Below are 16332 nucleotides of genomic sequence, written 5' to 3' on the forward strand. Positions count from 1 at the left end.
AGACAATAGTTAGCTAATATTATCCATAGCCTAAGCCAAAGAAAACCAGGAAATACTTGGCACAAAGAAGCTGCCTTAGAGAAGTTGTATTCCACGTTCCCTATGCACAAATTCATCGTGGGCCAGGAATTTCACTGGAAGAAGATAATCAGTTTGAGTCTTTTAGCCAACTGTTGGACTCTGCAGGCAAAATCAAACTCGTGCTTGTTTGCTTGCTTCAATTATTTTCTCCCTAGTAGACTCAAGGCTGGCAAACCTGTGATTACAAGCTATGTATGGTGTGCTATACATGGTGCATGAGCACAGAAAAATTTCATTTTGCTGAATATTTGATTTGTTAAGTCACAAGTTCCACTAGTTGGTCAAACCACAAAGCTAGCATTTCCTGTGACTGTGGCTGTAGCTGTCAGAGGGAAACTGTAGCCAGAGGTTAGGTAACAAAGATGTGCTTGGCAAAACTGGCTAACTCCAAATTCCTGCTCACAGAACTGGATTCCTCTCTACTTAGTCTGGTGTTACTACTCCTGTGAATTTAGTATGGATTTCAGCCATCTCAGAACATATGCCAAGACATGAGGTGATCAGTTCAGACTTCCACCCTTGCTGTGAAAGTCTCCCTCCAGGAAATGACAATTGCTGTCACTCTGTTAACTCATGAGCAACTTAGAGCTTCTTAAGTAATAAGTACAAGTTGAGAAACAAATTTCCTGTTACATTTCCTACTCCTTGGGATATTTTAATAAGATAAAGTAATTAACTAGTGACTTTTACTTTAATTGGAAACAAGGATTTTCTTGAGCCAGAGAGATAGCTCACTAGGTAGAGTATGTGTCATGCCCCCCCCCCTTGAGTGCTGGCACCACAGAAGGTACTATAAAACTGTGGGAAGCGCTTGTATTGTCTGGGGGGGGGGGTTGGAGGTAGTGCAGCGGGTTAAGCGCACATGGCGCAAAGCACAAGGATCGGCATAAGGATCCTGGTTCTAGACGGTGAAGCAGCTCTGCAGGTGTCTATCTTTCTCTCCCTCTCTCTGTCTTCCCCTCCTCTCTCAGTTTCCCTCTATCTTATCCAACAACAATGACAGCAATAACAACAACAATAATAACAACAACAAACAATAAGGGCAACAAAAGGGAAAAGGTGGCCTCCAGAAGCAGTGGATTCGTAACGCAGGCACCAAGCCCCAGCAATAACCCTGGAGGAAAAAAAAAAAGCTCTGTGTGTGTGTGTGTGTGTGTGTGTGTGTTGCTTTATTTTAGAAAGAGAAAGAGAGACCATAGCACAGTTCAGTTTTGGCTTATGATGTTGTGGGAGTCTGAACCAGGGAATTCAGAGCCTCAGACATCAGAGTCTTTTGTATAATTATTATGCTGTCTTCCACATCCCCACACATAGTACTCTCATTCTTTTCTGCCTATCTGAATTTAAAAGAAACTTAAGAGAATGATATCATACATATGAGAGACCTTACTTTCAATATATATGTATTACTTAAAACCAGACCAAATTAACTGTCTTAGAACAAATAGAGTCACTTGGATTCCTAAGCCACTGAAAAATAGGGCTTTTATTGTGCAACTTCTCAATGATATTTTGAAGCACCACTAAAAGCAACACATACTTTTTGTTTTTTCTAATAATGCATACAGTATTATGTTATCAAGAATTGATTATAGTTAAAAAAAATAACACTGAACTATTAGGCCACGGAATTAAACTTAAAAGAAAAGCATGTGTAGTATCCCGTAGCGTGACTCTGAAATAAAACTCAATTACTATAATTCTTTATCTATGCTCCATTTTGCTTCCTTCCCAAGATCGTCACATTCCAAGTTACTGACCAGTACTATATTCAAGCATTATAAAATGTGCCTTGTGTGGAAAAAAAAAAAGTAGTAGTAAGTAAACAGATTTAGCAGGTTTACTGCTGCTAAAAAGCAATAAATCCTCTGAGGGCATATGAAAATGAGCACAAATCTAAATTCAATGTAATAAAACTTAATTTCCCAGAATTCATCTTCTCAGTCTTATGGTCTTTGAAATATTACTAGAAATCTTCCCTCAACTCCATCTCCCCAACAATTGTCCTTGTATCATTTGGACCCATGCTTACTAGTCATGAGGTCTGGTGAGTAGCCTTCAATGTGAGAACTACATTCTTTTGTGCAAATATGTGAAACTCTCAGAAATAGGCTAACAAAAAGTTAACTAAATTAGGTTTATCTTTCTTCCTTGACAAACGCACCCTGAGCACTATACACCTTAAAAGTAGGCAACTGTAAGGCATTATACTTCAAATACATTAGAGAACTTGTTCAAGGTCAGAGGCAGAGAAAGTCTCACTGATTTCTAAAGTCCTAAACTTTCTACCATCTCCTGCTACAATACAGACAGTTGCTTTATGAATGTATCAACAGATAAACTTGATCATGAAAGAAAAGTTGAAAGGTCCTAATGGTTACAGGAAAAACAGAACTCAAAAAGAAAAAAAAAGAAAAATGAATGACAACACAGTAAAGCCTGGGTGATGAGTGCATGTCTGGGGAAGACTTGTTAGGCTATTTAAGTGAAGCTTATGTGAGGATACAGATACTCTATAGAAGCAGGAGAGTCTCATTTCTGACAGATTTTTGCTCCTGTTTGAATTCCCACCTCTGAAATCCCTTTCAAAGCCACAAGAACCATCTTGCTAAAACACAAATACAACAGGGTCATTCATCAGCTGACAAACATTCAAGGTTTCTCTTTGCCTCCAGTATAAGCTTCAAATTTATTTGCAAATACGTGCTTTGTTTCCCTTATTTTTGAAATAGGTGTATTTTAAATATATTTTCATTACATTACAACAAGAATATTTTATGCACACATATACAATTTTTCACCTGCTATGTGCATACATATAAACAAAAATAACATATACTTGTGAAATAGTGGTTATTTTTAAATAATGATAATGTTACTATTGTTCTTTACACCAGAATAGGCAGTCTGATGGGTTGAGATAGACATTTATTTAACAAAGATGTTTTAGTAACAAAGAGCAAAAGTCTGAAATGGAAACACAAGGGCTTCATTTTTTGTTTTTTCTTTTAATTAACACACTAGGAGATAATGTGCAAGCTATAAGCTATTTTGAATTTACTTTTCTTTTTTGTTCCTTTTGATGCCTGCTACAAACATCTTTAGTTGATAAAAAAAAAAAAAAGTTAGCATGACATAACAAGCCAAAGAACCAAAACAAGCTTTGATCCATGTCAATCTCTATTTTAAACGAACTTTAGTATGAACATTGTGAAGCTGTCACCCTTATCAACAAGTGTGCTGGGAGCCAGCATGTCTGTCGGGAAAATCACAGGTTGTCCAAAAATTTACTCTAGCTTCCTGTTGTGCAAACTTTCAGGGTGTGGTGAAATTGAAATGGCATTATTTCAGGGTTTTTTTTTTTAATTCTCCTAGCAGACAATGCCTACAAATCAGGATCGTATTATATAATTATAACCTCAGTCAGTAAAGCAAAATTATATATATATGATTTTGGAATATATATATATATATATATATGCTTGAGGAAGTTATTTTCTTATATTTTCTGGGTGCATAAGAGTCAAAAGAATCACAAAACAGTACTTGAGCTAACTATATGGAGTATTAGGACATATTATTTTCATTTAATTAATCAAACTATGTTTAATTACATTTTTAAAAGGCAAATTTATTAATTTAATGAAAAACAGAAAGACAGACCAGAGCACTGCTCTGATCACATGCTGTGCTAGAGATATACCTGGGCCTCAGGTTTGTAGAGCACTCTTCCAACTAAGCCTCATCCTCAATCGCAAATTTCCTTATTTTAAAATGCCAATTACAACCTGCACAACTACTTTTATGTCTTGCTAATGCATGCCAATTCGAAGTTTATATGAATGTGTCTTTATGAAAGATTAAATAGGCATAATGAATTAACTCACTGTCATTGGTGATTGATTCAACCCCAGTTCTGAGCCTCTGCCTGAGGATATAGGAGTGGAAATTCCAGTCTTCTAAACACAAGGTACATATTCCAGGCAACTAACCCCCAACTTAAAGGGCTTCTAAACATACCCCTCATTCATCTAACAAATGATCCCTTTATCACTTTCAACAGGAAATCCCAAGGGTTTTGAAATTAAGAAGTCAGAAATCACAGATAAAATTAAATACATATTAGAAATTATATTTGATCATCTGAGTAACCAAAAGTATAAGAATATGCATATCCTTAGCAACCACAATACTGTAAACATCACAGATAAGCAAAGAGTATTCTTAGCACCACAGCCCAAAGCTGAAGTGTTATAGTCAGTACAAGAAAATGTAACTGAACCAAAAAAAATCAAAATAAAAAATCTACAAAGTTTAGCAACCACTATGGTTATATATGACTGTAAAATACACACAGAGAAGATAGGAGGCCCCTAATTTTCTATCCTTTATTCATGAGAGTTAAGGAGAGGGAAAGAGAGAGAGAAAGAGAGAGAGACAGAGAGAGAGAGGGAGAGAGAGAGGGAGAGAGAGAGAGAAAGGAGAAACACATCAACACTATTCCATCAAAGATGTTGTTTCTGTATGGTGCTGGGATTTGAACCCAGAGCATGACACTTGATTCTACTAGGTAGCCAATCCCCTAATCCCCTAACCCTCAAAATCATTTTTTCTTTTTCTTTTCTTCTCCTCTCTTCTTCTTTTTTTTTTTTCTCATGACTTCACCACTCTGAGCTGACTTTTTCAGTTAGAAATACAGAGAGGCCAGGTTCCAACCTTGCTGAAGCAACATACTATCTAAGTGAACTATTTTGCTGATCCCAAAATCATGATTTTTAACATTATTTCCCTCAGACTATTTTCTTCCAACTCCCAAATTAAAAAACAAAATACAAAGATTTGAAGACTGAAAGGAAAGCTTAACTTTCAGTTTAGTGCAGAGAGGGGAAACAAGAAATAAAAAAATATGTATTGTGTCAATTATTTATTTCTTTACTGAATCAGACACAACAAAGAAATTACTGTCTGTTTTTTTGTGGGTGGCAGAAATACCTGAAAGCAAAGGAGTCACCAACCTAAGCACAGTTATGACTATCAGATCAACAAAGTATTATGTGCTATACTGATTACAAACAAAAGCAATTCTTTCAGAATTTATGAAAGGATTTTTAGAACTTTTAGAAAAAACAAACCATAGAAGAGAGGGCAGATGCAGAAAGCGCATTCACAATAAGACCCACTTGCTCAAACTGAGTCTAAGTCTACCCACATCTTACATAACTTCTGAGGGGCTACCCCTCAGTTCCTCTAGAGGCAGGAACTGTGGGAGATGCAAGGCATGCTGGATCCTGGAGTTTGCTGACTGCATAGGTGAAGCTTCACGGGGGGGGGGGGGGGTGTTGGGATACAGTTATTCGCATATTTTTTATAAAATATATTGTATATCATACATAGCTGAGTCATCCCCCTCATTTTCCATGGATTTCTCCTACTGAATCTTAACGGTCCTTTACCTACTTCTTCTCCAGACCCTTCAAATAACACACTAACTCAATCATCCAAAAGTTGAACCTCACCTCTGACAATATTACCTTCAAATTAGGACCTGAAGATTATAATCTTTTGTCCTTCTAACTTTTCTGCTCTCAAACTTATGGTGAATATGCCCAACACTTCATGGAGTACTGAAAGTCCTTCTGAGAGTACCAACAACACCATTTTTAGTATATCACAAATTATCCTGGGTTATTCACCATCCAGTTCAGTCTGAACTCAGATAATAATAACCACTTCAAAAAATTATTCTCTACATAGTTTTACACCATGGTAATACTTCATTTTTGTTCACTACAACTGTCTTTCTGTTTCTGTCCTTAAGTTATAAAACATTGCTCTTGAAGAACTGAAATCAGGTAAATTGGTAACAATTAAAAAAAATGGTTTCTAGCGCTAGGTGAGCTTCTCCTCACCATGTATAAATCCTCACTGAGGTCAATTATCTTTGGACTTTGGCAAACACCAAGTACTACTATTGCCTTTGCTACTTCATACATGACCTGTCTCCTAGTATGTTATAATGATTCTTAATCTTACCTCACATTATCCTCAAAACCTCTCTGGATCTTCTCTTTTTTTTATTCTACTCTCTTATTTATTTTTACTAGTTATTTCCTCTACTCTCTTGATATTGAAGGAGACTTATTGTTTTGAAGATAGTCACCTGGTTGTTGTATCCTCATAAGACAGAGAAAAAGAAAATGAGAACTCTCTGGATTTCTTTTCTTATAAAGGAACTAATGCCACAATAACCTTCCATCATATAATATCATATCATATTTAAGACCCAAAGATCCTCTCACTTAATACCATCACTATAGGGTTTAGGGTTAGAGAGCATATTTAAGTCTTTATTATCAGTAAGATTGTAAAAACACTTCTTCTATTTTGTTTCTTTAAGAAATATTTACACATTACTCATTATTTGCCGGTGCTTTCCAAATGTTAGCCTATCCAATCATCTTCACAACCCTGAGAACCAGATACTAAAACTAGGTCTCTTTTACAGAGTAAAACAAGAGCAGGGATTCACAAGTTGCCATTGGTCAGAACTGCAGTAGTAGGGAAGATGACTTTCCAGAGCCCAACACAAGACTCAAAACAACATAAAACAATGGGGCCAGATGCCATCAGGATGCCTGCCAGGCTTTCCTGGACTGAAGACCCCACCAATGTGTCCTGGAGCTCCGCTTCCCCAGAGACCCACCCTACTAGGGAAAGAGAGAGAGGCAGATTGGGAGTATGGACCGACCAGTCAACACCTATGTTCAGCGGGGAAGCAATTATAGAAGCCAGACCTTCCACCTTCTGCAACCCACAATGACCCTGGGTCCATACTCCCAGAGGGATAGAGAATAGAAAAGCTATTGGGGAGGGGATGGGATATGGAGACTGGGTGGTAGGAATTGTGTGCAGTTGTACCCCTCCTATCCTATGGTTTTGTTAATGTCTCCTTTCTTAAATAAAAAAAATTTTTAAAAATCAATGGGGCCTGAGGCACAAGATAATAGTTATGCAAAAGAACTTCAGATAGTTATGCAAAAGAACTTCAGGTTCTTAAGTCCAAGTTTCAATTCAACCACAACACTATGACCTTTAAACAGAGGCTGACCAGTGCTTTTGTAAAAACAAAACAAAACACCAGTTTCTTATGAGACAAAAAACATGGTGCTCCTAGGAGTTAAAGGCATACAGATTGGAAGAGAAGAAGTCAAACTCTCCCTATTTGCAGATGACATAATAGTATACATAGAAAAACCTAAAGAATCCAGCAAGAAGCTTTTAAAAATCATAAGGCAATACAGTAAGGTATCAGTCTACAAAATTAACATTCAAAAGTTGGTGGAATTCCTCTATGCAAACAGTAAGTTAGAAGAAGATAAAATCCAGAAATCAATTCCTTTTAGTATAGCAACAAAAACAATAAAATATCTAGGAATAAACCTAGCCAAAGAAGTGAAAGACTTGTATACTGAAAATTATGAGTCTCTACTCAAGAAAATTGAAAAAAAAACACACAACGAAGTGGAAAGATATTCCATGTTCATGGGTTGGTAGAATTAACACCATCAAAATGAATATACTACCCAGAGCCATATACAAATGTAATGCTATCCCCATCAAGATCCTAAGCACATTTTTTAGGATAATAGAACAAATGCTACAAATGTTTATCTGGAGCCAGAAAAGAACTAAAATTGCCAAAACAATCTTGAGAAGAAAGAATAGAACTGGAGGCATCACACTCCCAGATCTCAAATTGTATTATAGGGCCATTGTCATCAAAACTGCTTGGTACTGGAACATAAATAGACACACTGACCAGTGGAATAGAATAGAGAGCCCAGAATTAACCCCCACACCTATGGACATCTAATCTTTGACAAAGGTGCCCAGACTATTAAATGGGCAAAGCAGTCTCTTCAACACTGGTGTTGGGAAAAAATGGTTTGAAACATGCAGAAGAATGAAACTTAACCACTATATTTCACCAAACACAAAAGTAAGTTCCAGGTGGATCCAGGACTTGGATGTTAGACCAGAAATCATCAGATACTTAGAGGAAAATATTGGCAGAACTTTTTTCAGCATAAATTTAATGGCATCTTCAATGAAATGAGTCCAATTACAAAGACAACAAAGGCAAGTTGGGACTACATCACATTAAAAAGCTTCTGCACAGCAAAAGAAACTAAACAAAGAGACCCCTCACAGAATGGGAGAGATCTTTACATGCCATATATCAGACAAGAGTTTAATAACCAAAATATCTAAAGAGCTTGCCAAACTCAACAACAAGAAAACAAATATCCCCATCCAAAAATGGGGTTAGGACATCGATAGAATATTCACCACAGAAGAGATCCAAAAGGCTGAGAAACACATGAAAAAATGCTCCAAGTCTTTGACTATCAGAGAAATGCAAATAAAGACAACAATGAAATACCATTCACTCCTGTGAGAATGTCATACATCAGAAAAGGTAACAACAACAAAGGCTAGAAAGGGTGTGGGGTCAAAGAAACCCTCCTTCACTGCTGGTGGGAATGTCAATTGGTCCAACCCCTGTGGAGAGCAGTCTAGAGAACTCTCAGAAGGCTAGAAATGGACCTACCCTATGATCCTACAATTCCTCTCCTGGGGATATAGCCTAAGGAACCCAACACAACCATCCAAAAAGATTTGTGTATACATATGTTCTTAGCAGCACAATTTGTAATAGCCAAAACCTGGAAGTAATCCAGGTGTCCAACAACAGATGAGTGGCTGAGCAAGTTGTGGTATATATATACAATGGAATACTACTCAGCTATTAAAAGTGGTGACCTCACTGTTTTCAGCCCATCTTGGATGGAGCTTGAAGAAATCAAAATAAGCAAAATAAGTCAGAAACAGAAGGATGAATATGGGATGATCTCAGCCTCAGGCAGACGTTGAAAAACAAGATCAGAAGAGAAAACACAAGTAGAACCCGAACTGGATATGGCGTATAGCACCAAAGTAAAAGACTCTGAGGTGGGTGAGTGGGTGGTTGACTACAGGTCCAAAAAAGGATGACAAAGGACCTAGTGGGGGTTGTATTGTTATATGAAAAACTGAGAAATGTTATGCATGTACAAACTATTATATATACTGTCGAATGTATAACATTAATCCCCCAATAAAAAAATTGAAAGAAAAAAAACATGGTGCTCCTTGAATTACTAGAGTATGGGCTTGGGAAGATCAGAATTACAGAGAGAAGAAATAAGAGATCCAACCTTGCATCCTAAAATAAACACTAAATTCGCCTAGGGCAATGCCCTGTCCCATCACAGGACCCTCAAGTTCAGTCTTAGAAAACTGGGCATTTTGATTTGAGATCATAAAATACTAGGAACAAGAACATTGTTGAGTGTAAGCTGAGAAGTCAGGCCTATTTAAAAATATATTTTCAGAGATAAGTAAAATATGCAAATTCCAAAGAGGAAAGGGATAAACAGAAGAGGCTACCACTCTGCCTCACCTCTTTGACCCTTCCAATAACTGAGGAGTCTGAATGGAGTCAGGCTCCTGAATAGAGTCTTGGCCAGTTCCTGCAGCAGGCGTCCAGGGCCTCTCGCAGACTGTTCAGCGTGGCGGCGACTCACTGCAAGTTTGGGACTTGGAGTAGAGAGACAGGAGAAAAAAAAAAAAAAACCCAAATTCCAAATTCTGCTGTGTTATGCAGCTGGCAAGGTGGCTCGGCTCTTTAGGAGAAGTACCTCCTCCTACTGCACGGCAGGGGCGGGGCGCACTACGTGAACCCGGCTTCGGTCCCCACCCAGGAGCACCCTGAGGTCCGGGAATTTCCCTGGCCCCGGGCTGTGTGCTTCTCCGCCCCAGTGGATCATGAATAAAAGGGGTTCACTCAGCTCGAAGTGTCACAGAATCCACTCAGCCTGCCCTTCCTCCCGCTCTCCTGCTCCAGGCCCCAACTCTACGAGCTCATCTCATGGCCCGCACCGCCGCCCTCCGCGCCCCCAGCGCCCCCCGGCTCCTGTGCGTTGCGCTGCTGCTGCTGCTCCTGGAAGCCGCCAGCCGGCCCGCGGCAGGTGAGACTTGGCGCCCCGAGACCTGCCACCACCCCCGGTGGGGCGAGGGACACCCGCGGGGAACGCAGCCCTTGACCCTGTGTCTCTGTGTGTGTGCTCCCCGCAGCTGCTCCCGCGGTCTCGGAGCTGCGCTGCCAGTGCTTGAAGACCGTGCAGGGCATCCACCTCAAGAACATCCAGAATGTGCAGGTGACGCCCGCAGGACCTCACTGCACCCAAACCGAAGTCTTGTAAGTCTTGCTGCTGCTGCTGCTGCACTTGTCACCCCCTCTGTTCCTTGCTCCCCAGCTGGACCCCAGCCTGCGGGCCCATCCTCCTGCCTCACGTGACCCTCCTTCTCTCTGCAGAGCCACCCTCAAGAATGGACAGCAAGCTTGTCTCAACCCTGCGGCCCCCATGGTTAAGAAACTCATTGAAAAGATGCTAAAAAAGTGAGTTGAGGTCCTGTTCATACGTGTGACTCGAAAGTTTTTACCAGGGGAATCCAGGTTTAGCTGAACAATTGAAGGTCGTTATTTCACAATTAAATTTTTGTTGAGGTCATTAATCCACTCTGGCACCAGATAGATATTACCTAGTGCCTTTCCTGTGTAATTTTCATCTTAATTCAAAGAGGTGGGGGTAAATGTGTGTTCCTGGTAGACCAGATAGATGATCAAAAAACGCTTCAGACCTAGTAAGAAATTGGGTTTACTGCAGTGCTTCGCTGGCTTCAGAACTAAAATGTGAAGCATTTACTCAGTTTGAGACACATAGATATTTAATGTATAGTGGTGACAAACAAGAACTTTGCAGTGGGACTTCCCTGTGTTCAAGTTTAGGAGCCCTGTGAAAGTTCTTAAATCCCTTTGAGACTCAACAAACTGGGCAAGGACAAGAGTAGCTGCTCTTGTGTTCTAAGAGGTTTAAAAGAGGTTGTAAAAGTAAATTTTTAACTTTTTCAAGTCAATAGTAAAGTTGAATTCATAGCCGTACTTTTCCTTGATAAAAAGCAATTTTTCTGGTACCCAAAGCTATAGGATCTATATGGATCTAAGGCAGTGGGTGTCCTTTGGGTGCAGGGCTACGCATGGGTTTGCATGCAGAAATCTCTCCAGCACCTATTAACTGTAAACCTCTTCTCACCGTAGGGGCAGTGCTAACTGACTTGGAATGAAGCATGCTCTTTGATGTCTGTTTCTGAAGAAAGATTTGGACTTTAGAAGGAGCTGAATTAAACTGATGAAGGGAACAGATGATCCATTGGACACTTAGAACATGTTTACTGTGTTTGATTGTTGTTTTTTTTTAAATAATGAGAGGTCTATTTATTTATGTATATATTTATTTTTTCAAAACTTGTATTTTTCAAGGTATTATTTAAAGATGTGAATGTCTATCATCATATGTAGATACTTCTGATTGTTATTTAATTTGCAGAGGATGGATTTTAAAAGTCTCATTAAGCAATTGTTGGTAGACTTGCCAGGGACTGTGATAGAGCTGGAGGGGGTGGATGGATAAAGGGCCCCAAGCAATTTGACAGTGAGAGCACTCTTCCAGTTGGGGAAAGTATGTGCATGTCTACTTTTGTCCTTGTTTAGAATACTGATGTTATTTATTGTTATTATTTCAGATTATATAGTCAACATGTTATGTTGAGGCTTCCCTTGGACATTTTATGTCTTTCTTGTAGGGCATAATGCCTTGATTATTACTCTTTATGCAGTGTTTCTCTTTGTTTTGTAACAGAGGGGTTATAAACTATTATGTTTTTATAAATAACATGTGAATAAAAGATTTGAAAAAAATCACATGAATATGTTTTACTTTACTCCTCCTGATTTTGCTTTCAGAGGCTGGGAAAAGCAAAAAAGGGATGTGCTGTTAGTAAGTCATGGCTCCTACATGTTAAACCCTGGCATTTCTCATTCTCAAGAATATATTACATATTGTCCTCCCCCAAAACCTTGAGAACCATGAAGTACTGCCTCATTTTACACTGATAAATTCATTATACTAAATTATTTATATACTTTTGAATATCTGCAAAATTTAACAATTAAAATGATTCCAGTTAAACATTTTTGGTAAATGGATTTTCAAACCTTTATATAATTTTCTATTAGTAAAACTAGAAGCAAAAGGTGAGTTCTTTATTAGAACTCAATAATTTGTACTATTTAAAATAACAGTAATCTCTGGTGATGTATATTAAAAAGTAGGATGAACACAAAGGGTAGACAGGAAGATTAATGTATTCAGAATGTAATACATTTCTTGAAGTGGTACAGCAATTATAATGGCTACATACTATAATTTAAAGGGCAACCTTTAGTAAGAAAGTAAAACATTTCCAATTTAAGAATCTGACAAATAGGATGGACTATTTGTATAATATAAAAAAAAGAAAAGAGTATAATGGAAAACAAAAGATAGGGGGAGAGGAAGCAACTCTAATAGAAGGATGTCTAAATATGAAAGTAGCATGCTTTCTGCATTTTCAAAGATTGATTTATTTATTTTATGAAAAGAAAGAGAGAAAGAAATAGGGGCCAGGTGCTGGTGCACCTGCTTGAGCGCACATGTTACAGTGTGCAAGGACCCAGGTTCGAGCCCCTAGTCTCCACCTGCTGAAGGAAAGCTTTGCGAGTGGTGAAGCAGGTCTGCAGGTATCTCTCTGTCTCTCTCCCTCTCAATTTCTAGCTGTCTCTATCCAATAAATAAATAAAGATAATAAAAAAGAATTTAAAAGATTACCTCTATAAAATAAAAAGAGAGAGAGATAGAAAGCAAAGGACCTTGAAGCACACCCAGTAGAGTACAGATGATACAATGCCCCAGGGTAAGGACCCAGGTTCAAGTTCTCAGCCCCCACCAGCAGGGGGAAAGATTCACAGGTAGTGAAATGGCACTGCTTTTTCTTTCTTTTTTCCCCTTTCTTTCTTTCTTTCTCTCCCCCCTTCTCTCTATTATCTTTATTTATTGGTTAGAGACACCCCCCTTCTCTCTTTCTATCTTTATTTATTGGTTAAAGACAGTCAGTAATCAAAAGAGAAGGAGGAGATACAAGGGAAGAGAGACAGACACCCTCAGCACTGCTTCGCTACTTGCAAATCTTTCCCCCTGTATATGGGGACTTGTGTCCTTGAACATTATAACATGTGCACGCAACCAGGTGCACCACCACTGGCCTCTCTTTTTTTTTTCTCTCTCTCTTCTTTCTCCCTCTCTTATAAAAATATTTTTATTTAATTCTATTATTGGATAGAGACAGAACTTGAGAGGGGGGTAGGTAGAAAGGAAGAGAGACATACACCTGTAGCTCTGCCTCCCACTCGTGAAGCTTTCACCCTGCAGGTAGAGACCAGGGGCTTGAGCCCAGGTCCTTGGGCACTGTTATGTACCAGAATGATGTAATTCTAACAATGATAAATATACATATACAAAATACCTTACAAGTATTGTTCAAAACTGTCAGATTCAAGAAAAATAAGACAAGAATCTGTTACAGATCAGGAGACAAAATGACTAATATTGTGTGCTAGATTGAATCCTGTGATAAAGAAAAAACACACATTTCTGGGATATTGGTGAAATCTGAATAAAATTTCAGATTTTATTCAAAGTTCAAGACAAATAGACAATAAACTGACTTAGCCATACATACTAAGAATACAGGGCTAGAAAGATGCTACAGCTTGTAGCATGACAGACATTCATGCCTGAGGCGCCAAAGGTCCTAGGTTCAATACCTGGCAGCATTATATGCCAGAACTTAACAGTACTCTGGTCTCTTTCTCAAAATAAAATTTAAAAAAATCAGTTCTTGGGAGTTGGGTGGTGGTGCAGCGAGTTAAGCTCACATGTCACAAAGCGCAAGGACCAGCATAAGGATCCTACTTCCAGCCCCCTGTCCCCCGCTCCCCACCTGCAGGGGAGTCGCTTCACAGGCGGTGAAGAAGGTCTGCAGGTGTCTATCTTTCTCTCCCCCTCTCTGTCTTCCCCTCCTCTCTCCATCTCTCTGTATCCTACCCAACAACAACAACATACATCAATAGCCACAACAATGTTAAACAACAAGGGCAACAAAAGGGAAAATAAATAAAATAATAATAATAATTCTTTACAAAAGAATTACAAAAAATGTAATGGAATAAACATTTCAGTTAAAATTTTAAAAATTAAGTTTTGAATATGAAACCTATACAAATAATAATATCTAGGGCTGGGGAGATAGCATAATTATTAAGGAAAAGACTTTCATGGCTGTGTCTCTGAGTTCTAGGTTCAATCCCTAGCATCACCATAATCCGGTGCTGAACAGTTCTCTGGCTTCTCTCCCTCTCTGTGTCTTTATCTTTCTCTCTGTGTCTTTTGATTAAAATAAGTAAATAGATTAATAAAATAAATTTTTACAAACCTTTAATGCTAAAAGGAGCTAACAATTTAAATATTAGAACCCAGAACAATAATTAATAGAATGAAAAGTGTTACATCATACTGAAGTGGACTAAAAAATTCTGTTATAAATTATGTAAATGCAAGACTTGCTAATAATTATTAGCTCACTAACACAATTTGAATATAATAGTTAATTATCAATAAACTCATTAAAATTTCATTAACATACTAGACCTTAATAAAAATGAAAAGATAACAATTCTGCAAAAGTAAGCAATTCCAATATCTTTTAAATTTTATTTATTTATTTATAAAATGGAAACACTGACAAGTCCATAGGATAAGAGGGCTACAATTCCCACCACCAGAGCTCCATATCCCATCCCCTCAATTCCAATGTTTTAACTTCATAATATTCTATCAAAATCTATAAAGCCAAGTTGAGAGAAAGTAAAAAGGGCAATAGATCAAATCAAAATCGTATTTAATGATTAAGTCTCTTTCAATATTCAGTAGACAAAGCAGTACAGAAATTGTAACAGTATAGAAGATGTAGGTATTGTAACCAACTGATTTGAACTGAGTCATGCATACACACAAATCATCCAACTGCATAATCATAATTGTTTTTCCAACATTTTCTAAAAGAGATGATATATAAGACATAAAGAATGTAACAAATTTTTAAATGTTGAATGTTGGAACATTACAGTGGATCTTCTCTGACATCACATTCTTTATGATGATTTGCCATTTTTCTAGTTGAATTATGTACTCATATGCTGTGCACAATATATTTGCTGTAGTTTACAACTCATCCCTTGGATTTCTAAAGTTTCTTTCCATAACATAGGAATAATCAAAACAAAGTCATAATTACATAATGATCAAAAACTATTTCCATGGAGACATTGCCTCAAATTCTTTTTTTTGGTTTCTTACTCATAGTCTTATAGTTTTTGCATTTATGTGATTTTTGTTTAGAATATGTATGATATATTACTCAATGCTTACTTATTACTCAATGCTTCCACAAAAGCTTTATTCTAAAGCAGTATTACGAAAATGGAAAAATAAAGATAATTTTGAAGAGGCCAGATAGTGGCATACCCAGTTGAGAGCACACATTACTATGCTCAAGAACCTGAGATCATACCCCCCAGACCCTATTTGTTTCACAAGCTGTGATGCAGTGATACAATGATGCAGGTGTCTCTCTGTTTATGTCTTCCACTCTATCCTCCATTCCTTTCACTTTATTTCTGTCTTATTAAAAAAAAAAAAAGCAATAGTTTTGAAATCCACTGTCTTAAAAGCCTTTGAATATTACTTAAGGTTAAGATATTGGATGATGGTCAGTGTTAATTGAGCAGACTCAGATAATTATAGATTGTTGAAGTCACCAGGATGATTTACTACAAGAACAGGATGAAAATACTGTTGTGTTACAGAGGAAAGTATGCAGACTGGGTACGAAAGAACTCCACATTTGGAGTTCTACCTTTATCTCCAGAAGCCTCGTAAATGTCCTTGCAGTATTATATCTATCATTTCCTGGTTCTGCTGTGCATATTCTGCACTTTCAGATTACACCAGTCTTCCTACTCTCACCATTGTAGGTAACCAATGAAGGTCACAGTATGAGGACATACAAAGAGGTCCACTTTGAGATCCCTGTAGATACATCCCAGTAAGGTTACATCCAAACTGTATCCTGGTCAACAGGCAGGATCCTAAGAACAGATGAGCTCCATTGTTCAAGCATGCCAGCCCTCCCCCACATACCTTCCCCTTTCCT

The 16332-nt window shown here is 38.0% G+C and overlaps 1 protein-coding gene across 1 annotated transcript; it reads left to right on the forward strand.

Annotated features, from left to right (window-relative positions):
* The first annotated feature begins 10016 nt into the window (after positions 1-10016).
* On the forward strand, positions 10017-11944 carry LOC103110672 (C-X-C motif chemokine 2-like). The gene is made up of 4 exons (XM_007519839.3): positions 10017-10151; positions 10258-10381; positions 10499-10582; positions 11282-11944. Exons 1-4 carry the CDS (start codon positions 10052-10054, stop codon positions 11295-11297), a joined length of 324 nt encoding a protein of 107 aa, XP_007519901.2. The 5' UTR covers positions 10017-10051; the 3' UTR covers positions 11298-11944.
* Positions 11945-16332: the final 4388 nt, after the last annotated feature.

Source organism: Erinaceus europaeus, chromosome 3, assembly GCF_950295315.1.
Source record: "Erinaceus europaeus chromosome 3, mEriEur2.1, whole genome shotgun sequence".
NCBI lineage: Eukaryota > Metazoa > Chordata > Mammalia > Eulipotyphla > Erinaceidae > Erinaceus > Erinaceus europaeus.

Excerpts from the sequence above, each read along its gene's own strand:
- LOC103110672 (XM_007519839.3), top strand. The coding sequence starts at position 10,052 with ATGGCCCGCACCGCCGCCCTCCGCGCCCCCAGCGCCCCCCGGCTCCTG. Across the intron at positions 10,152-10,257 it reads CGCCAGCCGGCCCGCGGCAG|CTGCTCCCGCGGTCTCGGAG; the intron begins GTGAGACTTGGC and ends TGCTCCCCGCAG. Across the intron at positions 10,382-10,498 it reads TGCACCCAAACCGAAGTCTT|AGCCACCCTCAAGAATGGAC; the intron begins GTAAGTCTTGCT and ends TTCTCTCTGCAG.